The following is a 20,729-nucleotide window of genomic DNA, read 5'->3' as shown; positions in this document are numbered from 1 at the left end:
TAGAAGAGGTCCCACCGCTTAGAGTGAACCCTTATGAGCAAGGAAGGTGGAGTGTCTTATGCTTAGCCACGTGGTCTATGTACCACATGGATGTCCATCTAAATGGTTTCAATATAACGCTACAATTTCCCAATTGACCAGTGATGAGACAACCCAATAAATCTTATACAAAACAATATTATCCCACTTTTTAATATGATGTGTTGTTTAATTAATTCACAATGCGCAACTATTTGCAGACAGTCTAGGCAGTCCTCTGTGAGCTAATCACTATTACTAGGGTCGGCTTACACTTTATCTTTTACCTGTATTTTTGGGGGGTCAAAACTAAGGCTAGGTTCACATCAGCATTTTGAATATTACGTTGAGAATTCATGTTAGGGATGGATCCATCACTCAACAGTTACCATCATTTTGCCTGAAAACAAAAGTGCAACATGATGCGCTATTTGTTTAATAAAAAATGAAGAGCCCCCAAAGTAGACATATAACTAGCCTAGTATACCAAGGATCAGCTTTATTTACATATAATTAGATACTCCTTAGAATAAAAATTACTTGTGACAGCTATACTTAGTAGTGACTATCTAAAGAAAGTTTTCTGTACACTGGAGTACTGTAATAGTAGTATAGTAAAGCGCTATATTGCTACAAAAAAAGAATAAAATAAGAAAAGGAGATGCAGAAATATTCTGAAACATTTGTGAGAGTTGTTGGTCTTTCCTAATGCTGTGAATTCCCCCAGCCTCTGTCAGTGACGGCAACTGCTGCGTACAAGCGCATACTGCTTCTCAATGAACAACGACCACGTCGCATAATTTCTACTTGTGAATATGTCAGGCTCATGAGTGCAGTGTATTCTTCCTAAAGAACTATTAGTGAAAAGTCACAAGCACATTATTATATGAGCCCTTTGCTCTATTATCCCTTTGGATCTTGAGGTACAAAGAGTTTTATAGAATCATGACAAAATGTATGTATACCTGATGATGTGTGTCATCATATGTCATTGATCTTAAAATTAAGTTAGAAAGTTCTTGGTATATATGTATCCAGTACACTAATAGTATAAATGCTGCAAAAAGTACAGTTCTAAACCTGTAGACAAAAACTTGTTTTAAAGGGAAAGTGTCATCAGACAATAAACTACTGTTTAAATCAGGTTTTTATGTTAAATGTATTTTTTTTATTTTTCACAATGTTTTTTTTTCTATATCACAATCTTTATCAAAAATAAAAATATATTCTTTTGCAATTTCCACACTGGCCTTCCAGTTTTTTTTGGTCTCTAACTCCCTGTTTTGTTTTTTTTTTTGTTTTTTTAAGAACTCCACAAGTGCATTACCAACAATGAACCAATGTCAACCACATGGGTGAATCCTGTGTTATCAGCAGAGTATATTATATTATATACAGGTATTACCTGTATTGGAATCCTGCCTGATAAGGAGCCTGCTGAAAAGAACTGGAAGTGGGGGTCTAAAAAAGCCCCTGTGGCCAGTGCGAAACTTGCAAGATTTAAAGTTTTATTTTAAGAAAAGATTGTTATAAAAATTGTCAAAAATCTAAAAAAATAAAACACGTAAACATAAAAACCTGATTTAAACAAAGGGTAATTTCCTGACAATATATTGCTTTTAAACTGGGAGAAACTAAAGGGGTTAAAAAGCAAAGGAAAATCATACTACATAATTCTGAAATCTCCCATCCAAAACAAGTGGAAGAAATTTCACCAATATGTGGTAAATATTTCTACAGGATCTAGTTAATGGGCAATTTGCAAGTTAATAAGGGAAGGAATAGATTAACACATGTATTAAGTATTATTATGTTAGAAGGGATTTTGTGCTTTTGTAGTGCAGCCATTTAGGATGTTAGTATTATAGGCAAAGCATGCGTTGTCAAAGCTTGTTAGAATTAGTTCAGGGCAGATTGGCTTTCATTGGGTCTTTGGTTTATTTACCAACTTACCAAAAGTCTCTGTTAAAAAGAGTGAAACAAAAGAAAGGAAAAAAAAGTTAACCATTTGTTACTGTATTAAAACACATCAAACGTAATGTCAAAGCCATTTGATTAAATACATTGTAGTCTGTAAAAGCTCAGATTAAGTTTAGATTTACATTACATAAAGCAATCCGTTATTTTATGATGCTCCATTTATGTTATCACATAGATCTCACAAAACACAAAAAGTATTAAAATTAAATATCTAGTGGCTGAAACTTGTCAACGCTAGAAGGATCATAAATAGTGAACTGACCTAGGGTTAAAGGCATGGATCTAAAAACTCAGAGATGTGTGCCAAAAATGCCCAGGACATGAAAGCGGTTTGGAGCTAAGTACAAGTAATAAACAAAAACCCTGTGCCTGTCCTGTACTTGCCACAGATCTGCGGCCATTCGTGGTACGCGGTCTGCAGTTTGGCCCAGGAATCAGACTACAGCCCCCTGGTCACCACATGTGGACCCACAAAAATGTGAAAGCATAATTAGTAAAGGTGTTGAATGTGTACAGAGTTTGCGAACTTCTTTATTTTCTCATCATCACAAATATCAATGGAACGAGCGCTATCATCTCTCCAAATGAATGTCAACCAAGAAGAAAAAAGGTCTGTATAGAAAATAGATCTATCAAGAGATGTACACAGTAAGATTCCATTAATCTGGCATGCGGGAATTCACAATGGAGCTTTGTAGAGAATGTGCTGAGGGCTAGTAGTAGATAAGCATCAGGTGAAGAGGAATAATACAGCACTGTGCTAGGTGGTCAAGCAGAGGGTATGTTTCAGGGCACACAAGGTCATGTGGAGGCAGAAAGTATTCTACAACACAGCAAAAGAGGGCAATGACTGAGAGGCTAAGGGAAGAAGAAAGGAGAAACTGGAACTGGAAGCAAAGAGTGGCTACCACAAGTGGAGGAATGGAGGTCACCGAAAGAGAGACAACAACATCACCACAGATAGGATTATATACTTCCATTGTGGGGGATACACTGGGAGACTAAGCAGCTAGGACATTATGAGACAGTAGGGCCAGTTATGCTTTATTTGCAGAGTCAAGACAAAAAGTAATGATTTCTGAAGCACCAGACACTACAGCGGCAGATTATAGGTAATAATAATAATAATAATCTTTATTTATATAGCACCAGCATGGATACAGTGATTATGGCCTGTAACCTTTCATGTTAGGTAATGCCCAGTGCAACAATACAGACTGTTGGTTTTTGCACAATAGTATTAAACAGAAAACGGACAAAGTAAAGATCCATTTACACGGTACGATAATTGTGAAAAAGGATTCCTAGGAACTATTATTTTATGAAAATTATGCAGTTTAAACAGGTTGACAATCATCCCACGAACTAGCAAAATGCCCAGTAAAAAGATAATTTGCATGGCACAAAAGATCATCGTTTTAGCAGCACATTGCTGGCAACATTGGCAATCTATTACCGATTGTTCCTTGTTCATCTGAAGACAGGTTGGCCTGTGTAAGAACGTTATTAGTTGGCCGCCAAACGGCATGCATGTTACTGATTGGCAGTCATTAGCACTGCACATAGTATAATTGAATCTTTACAGCCCTGTTAATTGGTCCTGGTACTTCATAGCCAAATGTTACACAGTTGGGTACATTATGCTAATCTCTGGGGTATGTAACATTTAGATGATAGCTAAACATTTTTTATTTTACCCCCCAATATTGAATATTAAAGAGGTGCAAGATGAAAAGGAGGATACTTGATGCAAGATTAAAGAAACCATGCTGTATGCCACCAGCACATAGTCAAACAGCAAAGACACAATTGGATCTGTCAGTACGTGCAGTCAGGAGGAGGCTACCATACAGGATATTCTGTAGCAACTGATCGTCCCAGCTGCTGTTAGATTGTCCCTGTAAGCCGGTGCCATCGTTACAGAGCCTTTCCTGCGGGCCTACCACCTGCTCTGGTAGCACCGGGAAGGAATGGATACTGTAGGTGGTAACTGGCATTGCACGAACACACAGGCCAGTAAGTGGCATTGCAAACATAAATCAGTGTATTATTGGCATGCACAGAAATGTCTCGGGTATTGCCTCCGTTTCAATGTCAGCTTCAGAGGAAGTTTATCTGCTGCTTGTTGTCGGACATATTATGTAGGTATTGTATGAACTGTTAAACACTACCTATAGGCCTAGGGGAGAGTCCAGCTCTGAACCTAGATTATAACCATTTACACAAGTCAGGAAAATTACTGTATATCATCTTAAAAAAAGCCTTTGACTTTTTCTGGTTCTGTGAAATGAAGGTATAATCTTACTTTTCTTATGCTGTGTGTGTAAAAATAAGTAGAAAGTCTTGGGTTTCCGGATCGGAATATCTGCATGTAGCACCGACACCAGTAATGGGAGAAAATGTACTGTAACATTGGCCATCAGGTAAGCCTGTACACATTGATTTCACTTCTATTCAGATTGATATGCCTAGAACACCACTTCCTCCTATTATATCGCAATATAAGAAATTATCCTTAGTGATACATGTAATGCAGTATATAATTGTATTTCTTCATAGCTTTATTAAACCCATGTCCTTTTTTAGGCGTACAAAGTAAAAATGCTAGCAGCTTCTGGACAAGGGGTCGCTTCTCGTCATCTACCTCAGCTTTTCAATAGCTCGTCATACAGCAGTCACCACTTCATTTCTCTCTAGAAACGCTACAGCATTTGCCATCCATAAAATTAACTCGCCAAGTTCCATACATCTAATCTAAATACTTTTAGATGGCAAAGTTTGCGCACATGATGTCCCCATTCCTACATATATTATTCAATCACAAATTTCTAAATGAAAGCCATATTTTGGAATTTTTGCAACTATATTAACAAACCATACTACATTTTAAGTCGCTCTGAGTAAACTTCTAGTGAAAATTTAATAAGCTTGAAAAGGTTTTCCTACAAAGTACATTTTAATTAATAGATCTTGTAATAATAATAAGTTCCACAATTGGATGTGTCTAAATGAAATGTTCCTGTGCTGACATAATCTTATAAATGTGCCCCTGCTATGTACTGTGTAACTGCTGTGTCTGCAGGAACATGGTCTTATCATAGCACATCTCCCGGGCAGGGGAGGAAGAATAAATGATTATACAGATGACACAGCATGGCATTACAACTGCTGCTTTCGGTGAGGTAAAACTTATCCTGTTTTGTCACAGAAGCGAGTGTTAATGCCGAGTCTCCAGCCCTTTCAGATCATCATAAATAATGTTAGTTAATAATGTTAGTTAGATATGAGCTCAGTTTGATTTTTGACAATCACAAGTGACTATTGACGTAACAGAAATACTCTCCCCTGTGATAATGCGGGAAGGGTAATATTTTACCTCACAGAAAACATTCTTCCTCCCTGCCCAGGAGCTGTGGTATGATCAGACCATGTCCCTGTATGATAAAACACGGCCATTACACAGGATGCATCAGGAACACATTTATGAGATTAGCTCAGCACAGGAACATTTTATTTAATCCCATCCAATGATTTAATGATTTTTATGCCACCTTACTTGTACACAATTTTGGCATTAGATTCTATTCATTATAAACACTTAGTGTAACATTTTTGTGTTTTAAACCATATACCGTATTACAGATGGCACTGCACCTGCACAAATATGTGTAAACATTGCATATGTATAGGTCCCACATATACTGGCAACACTTTGAGAGAAAATATAAATTAAGGGGAAAAAATAAAACCTAAAAAAAGTGAACCAGAAAAACAGATATGGTAAGTAGCTAAAGCTGCAAAAACTACACAATAAGAAAATTAATAAAATCAGGTTAACAATAAAAACAGCATTTAAAATGATATGGATAGATTTTCCATAATACAAAGGGCATGACAGAATGCTAGCATCATCTGAAGTAGACCTATCAGGATTCACATGCTGTCCTACTTGGGGGAAGCATAGAATAGATAACACACCTATACGATGATCGCTAGTTAGCCTCACAAGCTGTGTAGTAAGAAGCTTTTAAAAACAAAATTCTGATTTCCAGAACTTTCTTCTTAGCTCTAGCTCAAAGGCTGAGTTACCCTGATCATGCAGTTTTTCCTATCTCTATGGCCATGTTCACACATTCAGCATTTGGTGAGTATCGTACACCTCTATCTGTAAAGGTACCGTTACACTAAACGACTTACCAACGATCACGACCAGCGATACAACCTGGCCGTGATCGTTGGTAAGTCGTTGTGTGGTCACTGGGGAGCTGTCACACAGACAGCTCCCTCCAGCGACCAACGATCAGGGGAACGACTTTGGCATCGTTGAAACTGTCTTCAACGATGCCGAAGTCCCCCTGCAGCACCCGGGTAACCAGGGTAAACATCGGGTTACTAAGCGCAGGGCCGCGCTTAGTAACCCGATATTTACCCTGGTTACCATTGTAAAAGTAAAAAAAAAAAAAACAGTACATACTCACATTCTGATGTCTGTCACGTCCCCCGGCGTCCACTGGGTTACGCGCTGCTGCTCAGAGCTTCCTGCACTGACTGTGTCAGCGCCGGCAGTAAAGCAGAGCACAGCGGTGACGTCACTGACTGACACAGTCAGTGCAGGAAGCTCTGAGCAGCAGCGCGTAACCCTGTGGACGCCGGGGGACGTGACAGACATCAGAATGTGAGTATGTACTGTTTTTTTTTTTACTTTTACAATGGTAACGAGGGTAAATATCAGGTTACTAAGCGCGGCCCTGCGTTTAGTAACCCGATATTTACCCTGGTTACAAGTGAACACATCGCTGGATCGGCGTCACACACGCCGATCCAGCGATGACAGCAGGTGATCAGCAACGAAATAAAGTTCTGGACTTCTAGCTCCGACCAGCGATATCACAGCGGGATCCAGATCGCTGCTGCGTGTTAAACACAACGAGATCGCTATCCAGGACGCTGCAACATCACGGATCGTCGTCGTTCTTGCTGCAAAGTCGCTTAGTGTGAAGGTACCTTAAGTCAGGAATGAAAGAATCAGATAAGAAGTATAACAGAAACATGGGCACAAATTCTGCAGTGTTGACACCTCACTGGTCTTGGCTTACAAATACTGATATGACATACTAGTGACATATGACAAAATAGTGCCATGGAACGTAGCTTAAGACACAGTTCACATGACCATATTTCCGAACTGAGTGCTGTACATGAAAAAACAGACAGCACAAGGATAGCACTAAGACAAGTGTTATTCAATAGAGGCAATGCAGATGAGCTATTTCTTTCACATGAAAAAAATACTGACACAAATAGACTTACTAAACCAGTAGTCCAAAGGTGCGAACCATAGTATAAAGCATACAAGTTTATATTAGAAATCTTAAAATGTACATGACAAAAAATAAAAAAGAAACAAAAAATGTCCTGTAGGGGGGCCCTTGAAATGGCGTTAATGGCTATATAAATCAAAAGATAGTAAATATACAGCTCCAAGACATCAGATAAATAATTCCCAATGTGTAGTGAATATTAATCCATTCTCAAACAAAACAACCTGGAACTGACCGGACACTAGCACAGATCACTGCAAGCAAACATCATACTGTCCCAGTATGTACATATACAGTATCTTGTAAGGGACGCACCAAAGGTAACATATACAGTGCCTTGCGAACGTATTCGGCCCCCTGGAACTTTTCAACCTTTTCCCACATATCATGCTTCAAACATAAAGATACCAAATGTAAATTTTTGGTGAAGAATCAACAACAAGTGGAACACAATTGTGAAGTTGAATGAAATGTATTTGTTATTTTAAATTTTTGTGGAAATTCAGAAACTGAAAAGTGGGGCGTGCAATATTATTGGGTCCCTTTACTTTCAGTGCAGCAAACTCACTCCAGAAGTTCATTGTGGATCTCTGAATGATCCAATGTTGTCCTAAATGCCTAATGATGATAAATATAATCCACCTGTGTGTAATCAAGTCTCCGTATAAATGCACCTGCTCTGTGATAGTCTCAGGGTTCTGTTTGAAGCACAGAGAGCATCATGAAGACCAAGGAACACAACAGGCAGGTCCGTGATACTGTTGTGGAGAAGTTTAAAGCCGGATTTGGATACAAAATGATTTCCAAAACTTTAAACATCCCAAGGAGCACTGTGCAAGCGATCATATTGAAATGGAAGGAGTATCATACCACTGCAAATCTACCAAGACCCGGCCGTCCCTCTAACCTTTCATCTCAAACAAGGAGAAGACTCATCAGAGATGCAGCCAAGAGGCCCATGATCACTGGATGAACTGCAGAGATCTACAGCTGAGGTGGGACAGTCTGTCCATAGGACAACAATCAGTCGTACACTGCACAAATCTGGCCTTTATGGAAGAGTGGCAAGAAGAAAGCCAAATGTCAAAGATAGCCATAAAAAGTGTTGTTTAAAGTTTGCAACAAGCCACCTGGGAGACACACCAAACAAGTGGAAGAAGGTGCCCTGGTCAGATGAAACCAAAATCTAACTTTTTGGCAACAATGCCAAACGATATGTTTGGTGTAAAGGCAACACAGCTCATCACCCTGAATACGCTATCCCCACTGTCAAATATGGTGGTGGCAGCATTATGGTTTGGGCCTGATTTCCTTCAGCAGGGACAGGGAAGATGGTTAAAATTGATGAGAAGATGGATAGAGCCAAATACAGGACCATTCTTGAAGAAAACCTGTTGGTGTCTGCAAAAGACCTGAGACTGGGACGGAGATTTGTCTTCCAACAAGACAATGATCCCAAACATAAAGCAAAATCTACAGTGGAATGGTTCACAAATAAACATATCCAGGTGTTAGAATGGCCAAGTCAAAGTCCAGACCTCAATCCAATCGAGAATCTGTGGAAAGAGCTGAAAACTGCTGTTTACAAACGATCTCCATCAAACCTCACTGAGCTTGAGCTGTTTGCCAAGGAAGAATGGGCAAGAATTTCAGACTCTCGATGTACAAAACTGATAGAGACATACCCCAAGCGACTTGCAGCTGTAATCGCAGCAAAAGGTGGTGCAACAAAGTATTAAGTTAAAGGGGCCGAATAATATGCGTGCAGCCCCACTTTTCAGTTTTTGAATTTCCACAAAAATTTAAAATAACCAATACATTTTGTTCAACTTCACAATTGTGTTCCACTTGCTGTTGATTCTTCACCAAAAATGTACATTTGGTATCTTTATGTTTGAAGCATGATATGTGGGAAAAGGTTGAAAAGTTCCAGGGGGCCGAATACTTTCGCAAGGCACTGTATATACAAAATGAAAATAGACCTTCCCGTGATGATCACAAGTAATCCACAGTAAGAAGAGCACATAAAAAGTAAGTATGAATGTAAACCTTATACCTGTAATACCGCAAGACAGCGACCGCAGCCAGAGTCAGAGCCAAGACCGTGCACGAGACTCCCCCTCACCCCAACGCACATTTCACCCTTAGCTTCTTACGGGGGCGTCCTTACTTACTTTTTTATGTGTTATGTCTGATGTCTTAGAGCTTCATATTTACTATCTTGTATTTATATAGCCATTAACGCCATTTCAAGGGCCTCCCCACTGGACATTTTTTGTTTCTTTTTATTTTTTGTCATGTACATTTTTAGATTTCTAATATAAACTTGTATGTTTTATACTACGGTTCCCTTCTTTGGACTACTGGTTTAGTAAGTCGATTTGTGTTAGTATATTGTTTGAAGTGCCATATTTGTTGTTATATATAGGGACTTCTTTTTTACATTATCAATATGAAAAAAAAGCAGCAAGCACTAATTTCTTCCATGTGTCAGATTAGGGTGCGTAAAAACAAAATCGTATGCCAAATGGACCAATTTTGTAGCATCAAATTTCTATAAATTCATTGAGATACATTGCAATTCTCTAACACAGGAAACTGTATTTAGTCTTTTATAATTTATTGACTGGTGCTGTGTAAAAACGGATTGCACATGGATAACAAATGAGAAAAAAATTGCCAAAATTTCTAGATAAAACTCGGACGATATTTTATACGCTTGTGTGAATTTAGCATGATACAAAGGAAGTTAATTATTATGTATTGACAAGAAATAACATCTCGGAATTCACAAGCACGTAAAGGCAAGGGATTTATAAAAGGTTATAATCACAGCCATCTTCATTCTAACTATAACATGTGTCCCTTTAAAGGGAATCTGTCACCAGCTTTGAGAGCAGCATAATGTAGGGGCAGATAGCCTGATTCCAGTGATGTGTCACTTGCTGGGCTACTTGCAGTAGTTTTGATAAAATCACTGATTTATCTACTGCAGACCTAGTTGTTCTTTGAATGCTGAGATCTGTATAACCCTGCCCACACCACTGATTGGCAGCTTTCTGTGTACACTGTGCATAGGCAGAAAGCTGTCAATCTATAGTAGGGGTAGGGATGTGAAGAGCTCATGAACATGGAGGACTACATGACAGCAGGGTTACTAGTCCACTAGTGATAATCTACAGCTGATAAAGTGAAAAATGTTATCAAAACTACAGCAAGCAGCTAAGTAAGTGACACACCGCTGGAATCAGGGTCTCTGTCGCTTCATCATCATGCGCTCAGATTAGGTGGCAAAAACCTGTCGATTTTCTTTAATAGGATAATATGTGAATCCTCTCTCCAGAAACAAATATTGCAAGCAGACACAGTCTGCAGTATTAGGTAAAGAGATACAATGTACTGACATCTTAAAGCGAATCTGAGAACGGAGTATTCACTTTAATTATTCATTTAGGAAAGGATGGATAATACAGATATTAAGTTGAATGATTTATGATTCTAGCTATTGAAAAAAAGAGCTCATTAGTCCAAGTGTATTCAGTTGCCGCCCATCTCGCCTGAGAAAGAGCTGCAGATTGTAATGAGCAGTGCGATATCTGAGCAGGGAGCAGGGACATCAAGAGCTGTCAATCAGGCTACTGTAGGTGGACAGAAAAAAATTTAAGGGGTTGTCTTACAAACAGTATACATTTTAATTAATAGATCTGAATGATAAATTGGATGTGTTGAAAAAATGTTCCTGTGCTGAAATAATCTTAAAAATGTGTCCTTGCTTTGTACTTCCTCATTTGCTGTGTCCAACAATGCAGAACTGTTCCATTTCATGGATGGTGTACATACCATAGTTCATTTTTAGGGACGGAAACATAACAAAATATACTGAGGACATAGAAGGGACTCAAAGCTGCCTCTATCTGTAAGGTAACACATTTCCCTGCCTGCCTGTTTTATCACAGTAGCAAGTGTTTCTTCCATGTAACCAATCCTTTGATCTCTTCATAAATAGAAATATACACTGCTCAAAAAAAAATAAAGGGAACACTAAAATACCCCATCCTAGATATCAATAAAAGAAATATTCCACTTGCAAAATCTTTATTCATTACATAGCATCAGTCAACTCCTGGACAGTCTGAAGTGCAAAATGGCATTGGTGGATGAACATGATGTCCCAGATGTGCTAAATTGGATTCAGATCTGTGGAACGGCCAGGCCAGTCCATAGCATTAATGCCTTCAACATGTAGGAACTGCTGCCACACATCAGTCACATGAGGCGTAGAATTGTCAAGCATCAGAAGGAACCCAGGACCCACTGCACTTGCATATGGTCTCACAATAGGTCTGAGGATCTCATCCTAGTACTCAATGGCAGTCAGGCTACCTCTGGCGAGCACATGGAGGGCTGTGCTGCCCTCCAAAGAAATGCCTCCCCACACCATTACTGACCCACTGTCAAACCGGTCATGCTGGAGGATGTTGTACGCAGGAGAACGTTCTTGACGATGTTTCCAGACTCTGTCATGTCTGTCACATGTGCTCAATGTAAACCTGCTCTCATCCGTGAAGAGCACATGGTGCCAATGTCGAATCTGTCAATCTTGGTGTTTTCTGGCAAATGCCTATTGCCTTGCACGGTGTTGGGCTGTAAGCACAACACCCACTTGTGGATGTTGGGCCATCAGACCACCCTCATGGAGTCTACTTCTGACAGTTTGAGCAGACACATGGATGCTAGCGGTCTGCTGAAAGTCATTTTGCATGGCTTTGGGACTGCTCCTCTTTGCACAAAGGAGGAGGTAGCGGTCCAGCTGTAGGGATGTTTACCTCCTAGGGCCCCCTCCACGTCTCCTGGTGTCCTGGCCTGTCTACCGGTATCTGTTCCATGCTCTGGACCAGGGGTGTCAAACTGCATTCCTCAAGGGCTGCAAACAGGTCATGTTTTCAAGATTTCCTTGTATTGCACAGGTGATCATTTAATCAACTGCACAGAATGATTCCAGCACCTTGTGCAATGAGAAGGAAATCTTGAAAACACACATGGTTTGAGGCCCTCGAGGAATGCAGTTTGACACTCCTGCACTGTGCTGATAGACACAGATACACTTCTTGCCGCAGCTAGCATTGGATGTGCTTTCCTGGATGAGATACACTACCTGAGCAACTTCTGTGGGTTGTATAAACCGCCTCATGCTACTCTACAGTACCTCTAGGGGTGAGAGCAATGAATGACAAAATGCAAAAGTGACCAATATATATATACAGAGGTGCTTCTCACAAAATTAGAATAACATCAAAAAGTTAATTTAGTTCAGTTCTTCAGTACAAAAAGTGAAACCCATATATTATATAGAGTCATTACAAACAGAATGATCTATTTCATGTGTTTATTTCTGTTAATGTTGATGATTATGGCTTACAGCCAATGAAAACCCAAAAGTCATTATCTCAGTAAATTAGAATACTTTATAACACCAGCTGGAAAAATGATTTTAAAATCCGAAATGTTGGTCTACTGAAATGTACGTTCAGTAAATGCACTCAGTACTTGGTCGGGGATCCTTTACCATCAATTACTGCATCAATGTGGCGTGGCATTGGGGCGATCAGCCTGTGGCACTGCTGAGGTGTTAGGGAAGCCCAGGTTGCTTTGATAGTAGCCTTCAGCTCATCTGCATTGTTGGGTCTGGTGTCTCTCATCTTCCTCTTGATAATACCCTATAGATTCTCTATGGGGTTAAGGTCAGGCGAGTTTGCTGGCCAATCAAGCACAGTGATACTGTTGTTTTTAATCCAGGTATTGGTACTTTTGGAAGTGTGGACAGATGCCAATTCCTGCTGGAGAATGAAGTTTCCATATCCTAAAAGCTTGAAGTACTCTAAAATTTCCTGGAAGACGGCTGCGCTGACTTTGATCTTTATAAAACACATTGGACCTACACAAGCAGATGACATGGCTCCCCAAACCATCACTGATTGTGGAAACTTTACACTAGAACTGAAGCAGCTTGGATTGTGTGGCTCTCCACTCTTCCACCCTTGGACCTTGATTTCCAAATAAAATGCAAAATTTACTTTCATCTGAAAACAACACCTTGGACCACTGAGGAACAGTCCTGTTCTTCTTCTTCTCGGCCCAGGTAGACGCTTCTGGCATTGTCTATTGGTCATGAGTGGCTTGACACAAGGAATGCAACACTTGTCCCATGTCCTGGATGTGTCTGTGTGTGGTGGCTCTTGAAACAATGACTCCAGCAGCAGTCCACTCCTTGTGAATCTCCCCCAAATTTTTGAATGACCTTTTCTTAATCCTTTCAAGGCTGTAGTTATCCCGGTTGCTTGTGCAGCTTTTTCTACCACACTTTTTCCTTCTACACAACTTTCCATTAATATGATTGGATACAGCACTCTATAAGCAGCCAGTTTCTTTAGCAATTACCTTTTGTGGCTTGCCCTCATGGTGTGTGTCATTGACTGCATTCTGGACATCTGTCAAGTGAGCAGTCTTCCCCATGATTGTGGAGCCTATTGAAGATGACTAAGAGACCTTTTGAATATGCTTAGGAAGCCTTTGCAGGTGTTTTTTTGTTAATTATTCTAATTTAATGAGATAATTACTTTTGTGTTTTCATTGGCTGTAAGCCATAATCATCAACATTAACAGAAATAAACACTTGAAATAGATCACTCTGTAATGACTAAATAATATATCAGTTTCTCTTTTTGTATTGAAGAACTGAAATAAATTAAGTTTTTGATGATATTCTAATTTTGTGAGAAGCATCTGTATAATACAGGGTGGCCATTTAAATGGATACACCTAAATAAAATGGGAATGTTTGGTAATATCAACTTCCTGTTTGTGGCACATTAGTATATGTGAGGGGGAAAACTTCTCAAGATGGGTTGTGACCATGGCGCCCATTTTGAAGTTGGCCATTTTGGATCCAACTTTATTTTTTTCAATGGGAAGAGGGTCATGTGACACATCAAGCTTATTGAGAATTTCACAAGAAAAACAATGGTGTGCTTGGTTTTGACACACTAATAGCAACACCGCAGAAGAAATGATAGCACAGGCTTCCAGTATCAGTTGTTTCAGATGCTGCACATCTTGTATCTTCACAGCATAGACAATTGCCTTCAGTTGACCCCAAAGATAAAAGTCTATGGGGTCAGATCGGGAGACCTTGGTGGCCATTCAACTGGCCCACGATGACCAATCCACTTTCCAGGACACTTTCCCCACCACACTATTGAGTGTGTCTTGCTAATTGCCAATAATTTCCATCTGTTGTCTATTCCATTTGCACAACAGCATGTGAAATTGATTGTCAAACAGTGTTGCTTCCTAAGTGGACAGTTTGATTTCACAGAAGTTTGATCTACTTGGAGTTATATTCTGTTGTTTAAGTGTTCCCTTTATTTTTTTGAGCAGTGTATACACATTTGTGATCAAAAGTTTAGATACCCTGGTAGAATGTTTGCTTTTTTGAGCTTTTTTCAGAGGATATGAATGATAACACCAAAACTTTTTCTCCACTCATGGTTATTGATTGGGTGAAGCCATTTATTGTCAAACTACTGTGTTTTCTCTTTTTAAATCATAATGACAACCCAAAACATTCAAATGACCCTGATCAAAAGTTCACATACCCTGGGGATTTGGGCCTGATATGCACAGAAGTTGACACAAATGTGTTTGAATGGCTACTAAAGGTAACATCCTCACCTGTGACCTGTTTGCTTGTAATCATTGTGTATGCATAAAAGCTGAGTGAGTTTCCGGGATCCAGACAGACATCTTTCATCCAGCCACTGATGTTTCTGGATTGTGAGTCATGAGGAAAGCAAAAGAATTGTCAACAGATCTACAGGAAAGGGTGGTTAAACTGTATAAAACAGGATACAAGGGATACAAAAAGATATCCAAGGAATTGATAATGCCAGTAATCAGCGTTCAATCTGTGATTAACAAATGGAAAATCAGGGGCTCTGTAAAAACAAAACCACGGTCAGGTAGACCAGCAAAAATGTCATCCACAACTGCCAGGAAAATTGTTCAGGATGCAAAGAAAAACCCACAAATAACATCAGCTGAAATACTGGACTCTGAAAACAAGCGGTGTGGCTGTTTCAAGATGCACAATAAGGAGGCACTTGAAGAAAAATGGGCTGCATGGTCGAGTCGCCAGAAGAAAGCCATTACTGCACAAATGCCACAAAGTATCTCGCCTACGAAACGCAAAACAGCACAGAGATAAGCCTCAAAACATCTGGAAAAAGGTAATTTGGAGTGATAAGACCAAAAACGAACTATTTGGCCACAACCATAAAATGTTACATTTGGAGAGAGGTCAACAAGGCCTATGATGAAAGGAACACCATTCCTACTGGAAAGCACCGAGGTGGATCGCTGAAGTTTTGGGGATGTATGAGCTACAAAGGCACAGGAAACTTGGTCAAAGTTGAAGGAAAGTTGAATGCAGCACGTTATCAGCAAATACTGGAGGCAAATTTGCAATCATGAGCCCGAAAGCTGCACATGGATCGTACTTGGATCCAATATGACAATGATCCAAAACACAAGGTCAAGTCGACCTGTCGTTGGCTATAGCAGAACAAAGTGAAGGTTCTGGAGTGGCCATCTCAGTCTCCTGACCTCAATATCCTTGAGCCACTCTGGGGAGATCTCAAGCACACAGTTCATGCTAGACAGCCCAGGAATTTACAGGAACTGGAGGCTTTTTGCCAAGAAGAGTGGGCAGCTTTACCATCTGAGAAAATAAAGAACCTCATCCACAACCACCACAAAATACTTCAAGCTCTCATTAATGTTAGAGGGGGCAATACACGGTATTAAGAAATGGGGTATGTGAACTTTTGATCAGGGTCATTTGGATGTTTTGGGTTGTCATTATGATTTAAAAAGAGAAAACACAATAGTTTGACAATAAATGGCTTCACCCAACCACTAACCATGAGTGGAGAAAAAGTTTTGGTGCTATCATTCTTTGAGCACAACTATATATATATACACTCACCGGCCACTTTATTAGGTACACCATGCTAGTAACGGGTTGGACCCCCTTTTGCCTTCAGAACTGCCTCAATTCTTCGTGGCATAGATTCAACAAGGTGCTGGAAGCATTCCTCAGAGATTTTGGTCCATATTGACATGATGGCATCACACAGTTGCCGCAGATTTGTCGGCTGCACATCCCAAAGATGCTCCATACAAGGCAGGATGGATCCATGCTTTCATGTTGTTTACGCCAAATTCTGACCCTACCATCCGAATGTCGCAGCAGAAATCGAGACTCATCAGACCAAGCAACGTTTTTCCAATCTTCTACTGTCCAATTTCGATGAGCTTGTACAAATTGTAGCCTCAGTTTCCTGTTCTTAGCTGAAAGGAGTGGTACCCGGTGTGGTCTTCTGCTGCTGTAGCCCATCTGCCTCAAAGTTGGACGCACTGTGCGTTCAGAGATGCTCTTAGGCCTACCTTGGTTGTAACGGGTGGCGATTTGAGTCACTGTTGCCTTTCTATCAGCTCGAACCAGTCTGCCCATTCTCCTCTGACCTCTGGCATCAACAAGGCATTTCCGCCCACAGAACTGCCGCTCACTGGATTTTTTTTCTTTTTCGGACCATTCTCTGTAAACCCTAGAGATGGTTGTGCATGAAAATCCCAGTAGATCAGCAGTTTCTGAAATACTCAGACCAGCCCTTCTGGCACCAACAACCATGCCACGTTCAAAGGCACTCAAATCACCTTTCTTCCCCATACTGATGCTCAGTTTGAACTGCAGGAGATTGTCTTGACCATGTCTACATGCCTAAATGCACTGAGTTGCCGCCATGTGATTGGCTGATTAGAAATTAAGTGTTAACAAGAAGTTGGACAGGTGTACCTAATAAAGTGGCCAGTGAGTGTATATATATATATATATATATATATATATATATATATATATATATATATATACATATATATATATATATATATTATATAATTGCCTAGAATACTACTTCCTGCAATTTGTGCCAACTTCCGTGGCTTTGTCCGGAGCTATTGTCCGGAGCTAATGTCCGGAGCTAATGTCCGGAGATAAGTGACGTCACCAGTGTCCTACACCCAGGCAGAGCACAGGGGCCCCAGGCAGCATATGGGGCCCCAGGCAGAGCACAGTGGCCCCAGGCAGAGCACAGGGGCCCCAGGCAGCATACGGGGCCCCAGGCAGAGCACAGTGGCCCCAGGCAGAGCACAGGGGCCCCAGGCAGCATATGGGGCCCAAGGCAGAGCACAGTGGTCCCAGGCAGAGCACAGGGGCCCCAGGCAGCCTATGGGGCCCCAGGCAGAGCACAGTGGCCCCAGGCAGAGCACAGGGGCCCCAGGCAGCATATGGGGCCCCAGGCAGAGCACAGGGGCCCCAGGCAGCATATGGGGCCCCAGGCAGAGCACAGTGGCCCCAGGCAGAGCACAGGGGCCCCAGGCAGAACATGGGGCCCCAGGCAGAGCACAGGGGCCCCAGGCAGAGCACAGGGGCCCCAGGCAGCATATGGGGCCCCAGGCAGAGCACAGGGGCCCCAGGCAGAGCACAGGGGCCCCAGGCAGCATATGGGGCCCCAGGCAGAGCACAGTGGCCCCAGGCAGAGCACAGGGACACCAGGCACAACATGGGGCCCCAGGCAGAGCACAGGGGCCCCAGGCAGCATATGGGGCCCCAGGCAGAGCACAGTGGCCCCAGGCAGCATATGGGGCCCCAGGCAGACACAGTGGCCCCAGGCAGAGCACAGGGGCCCCAGGCAGCATATGGGGCCCCAGGCAGAGCACAGTGGTCCCAGGCAGAGCACAGGGGCCCAAGGCAGCTTATGGGGCCCCAGGCAGAGCACAGTGGCCCCAGGCAGAACATGGGGCCCCAGGCAGAGCACAGTGGCCCCAGGCAGAGCACAGGGGCCCCAGGCAGAGCACAGGGCCCCAGGCAGAGCACAGGGGCCCCAGGCAGAGCACAGGGGCCCCAAGGCAGCATATGGGGCCCCAGGCAGAGCACAGTGGCCCCAGGCAGAGCACAGGGGCCCCAGGCAGCATATGGGGCCCCAGGCAGAGCACAGTGGTCCCAGGCAGAGCACAGGGGCCCCAGGCAGCATATGGGGCCCCAGGCAGAGCACAGTGGTCCCAGGCAGAGCACAGGGGCCCCAGGCAGCCTATGGGGCCCCAGGCAGAGCACAGTGGCCCCAGGCAGAGCACAGGGGCCCCATGCAGCATATGGGGCCCCAGGCAGAGCACAGTGGCCCCAGGCAGAGCACAGGGGCCCCAGGCAGCATATGGGGCCCAAGGCAGAGCACCGTGGTCCCAGGCAGAGCACAGGGGCCCCAGGCAGCCTATGGGGCCCCAGGCAGAGCACAGTGGCCCCAGGCAGAGCACAGGGGCCCCAGGCAGCATATGGGGCCCCAGGCAGAGCACAGGGGCCCCAGGCAGCATATGGGGCCCCAGGCAGAGCACAGTGGCCCCAGGCAGAGCACAGGGGACCCAGGCAGCCTATGGGGCCCCAGGCAGAGCACAGTGGCCCCAGGCAGAGCACAGGGGCCCCATGCAGCATATGGGGCCCCAGGCAGAGCACAGTGGCCCCAGGCAGAGCACAGGGGCCCCAGGCAGCATATGGGGCCCAAGGCAGAGCACAGTGGTCCCAGGCAGAGCACAGGGGCCCCAGGCAGCCTATGGGGCCCCAGGCAGAGCACAGTGGCCCCAGGCAGAGCACAGGGGCCCCAGGCAGCATATGGGGCCCCAGGCAGAGCACAGGGGCCCCAGGCAGCATATGGGGCCCCAGGCAGAGCACAGTGGCCCCAGGCAGAGCACAGGGGCCCCAGGCAGAACATGGGGCCCCAGGCAGAGCACAGGGGCCCCAGGCAGAGCACAGGGGCCCCAGGCAGCATATGGGGCCCCAGGCAGAGCACAGGGGCCCCAGGCAGAGCACAGGGGCCCCAGGCAGCATATGGGGCCCCAGGCAGAGCACAGTGGCCCCAGGCAGAGCACAGTGGCCCCAGGCAGAGCACAGGGACCCCAGGCACAACATGGGGCCCCAGGCAGAGCACAGGGGCCCCAGGCAGCATATGGGGCCCTAGGCAGAGCACAGTGGCCCCAGGCAGCATATGGGGCCCCAGGCAGAGCACAGTGGCCCCAGGCAGAGCACAGGGGCCCCAGGCAGCATATGGGGCCCCAGGCAGAGCACAGTGGTCCCAGGCAGAGCACAGGGGCCCAAGGCAGCTTATGGGGCCCCAGGCAGAGCACAGTGGCCCCAGGCAGAACATGGGGCCCCAGGCAGAGCACAGTGGCCCCAGGCAGAGCACAGGGGCCCCAGGCAGAGCACAGGGCCCCAGGCAGAGCACAGGGGCCCCAGGCAGAGCACAGGGGCCCCAAGGCAGCATATGGGGCCCCAGGCAGAGCACAGTGGCCCCAGGCAGAGCACAGGGGCCCCAGGCAGCATATGGGGCCCCAGGCAGAGCACAGTGGTCCCAGGCAGAGCACAGGGGCCCCAGGCAGCATATGGGGCCCTAGGCAGAGCACAGTGGTCCCAGGCAGAGCACAGGGGCCCCAGGCAGCCTATGGGGCCCCAGGCAGAGCACAGTGGCCCCAGGCAGAGCACAGGGGCCCCATGCAGCATATGGGGCCCCAGGCAGAGCACAGGGGCCCCAGGCAGCATATGGGGCCCCAGGCAGAGCACAGTGGCCCCAGGCAGAGCACAGTGGCCCCAGGCAGAGCACAGGGGCCCCAGGCAGAACATGGGGCCCCAGGCAGAGCACAGGGGCCCCAGGCAGAGCACAGGGGCCCCAGGCAGCATATGGGGCCCCAGGCAGAGCACAGGGGCCCCAGGCAGAGCACAGGGGCCCCAGGCAGCATATGGGGCCCCAGGCAGAGCACAGGGGCCCCAGGCAGCATATGGGGCCCCAGGCAGAGCACAGTGGCCCCAGGCAGAGCACAGGGGCCCCAGGCAGAACATGGGGCCCCAGGCAGAGCACAGGGGCCCCAGGCAGAGCACAGGGGCCCCAGGCAGCATATGGGGCCCCAGGCAGAGCACAGGGGCCCCAGGCAGCATATGGGGCCCCAGGCAGAGCACAGGGGCCCCAGGCAGCATATGGGGCCCCAGGCAGAGCACAGTGGTCCTAGGCAGAGCACAGGGGCCCCAGGCAGCTTATGGGGCCCCAGGCAGAGCACAGTGGCCCCAGGCAGAACATGGGGCCCCAGGCAGAGCACAGGGGCCCCAGGCAGAGCACAGGGGCCCCAGGCAGAACATGGGGCCCCAGGCAGAGCACAGGGGCCCCAGGCAGAGCACAGGGGCCCCAGGCAGCATATGGGGCCCCAGGCAGAGCACAGGGGCCCCAGGCAGCATATGGGGCCCCAGGCAGAGCA

The 20,729-nt window shown here is 44.8% G+C and overlaps 1 protein-coding gene across 10 annotated transcripts in view; it reads right to left on the bottom strand.

Annotated features, from left to right (window-relative positions):
• PTPRS (protein tyrosine phosphatase receptor type S) overlaps nucleotides 1–20,729 on the bottom strand; it is a 721,726-nt gene that overhangs the window by 363,906 nt on the left and 337,091 nt on the right. Inside the window, exon 6 of one of the 10 annotated variants that reach the window (XM_077253581.1) lies at nucleotides 1,972–1,980. The exons of the other annotated variants lie outside the window; for them this stretch is intronic. Coding sequence (XP_077109696.1) covers nucleotides 1,972–1,980 — 9 coding nt within the window. The remainder of the gene's footprint in view (nucleotides 1–1,971; nucleotides 1,981–20,729) is intronic. 10 annotated transcript variants of the gene reach the window in all.

This window comes from Ranitomeya variabilis, chromosome 1, assembly GCF_051348905.1.
Source record: "Ranitomeya variabilis isolate aRanVar5 chromosome 1, aRanVar5.hap1, whole genome shotgun sequence".
In the NCBI taxonomy this organism is placed as follows: Eukaryota; Metazoa; Chordata; class Amphibia; order Anura; family Dendrobatidae; genus Ranitomeya; species Ranitomeya variabilis.
This window is presented reverse-complemented; position numbering and strand designations above follow the sequence as displayed.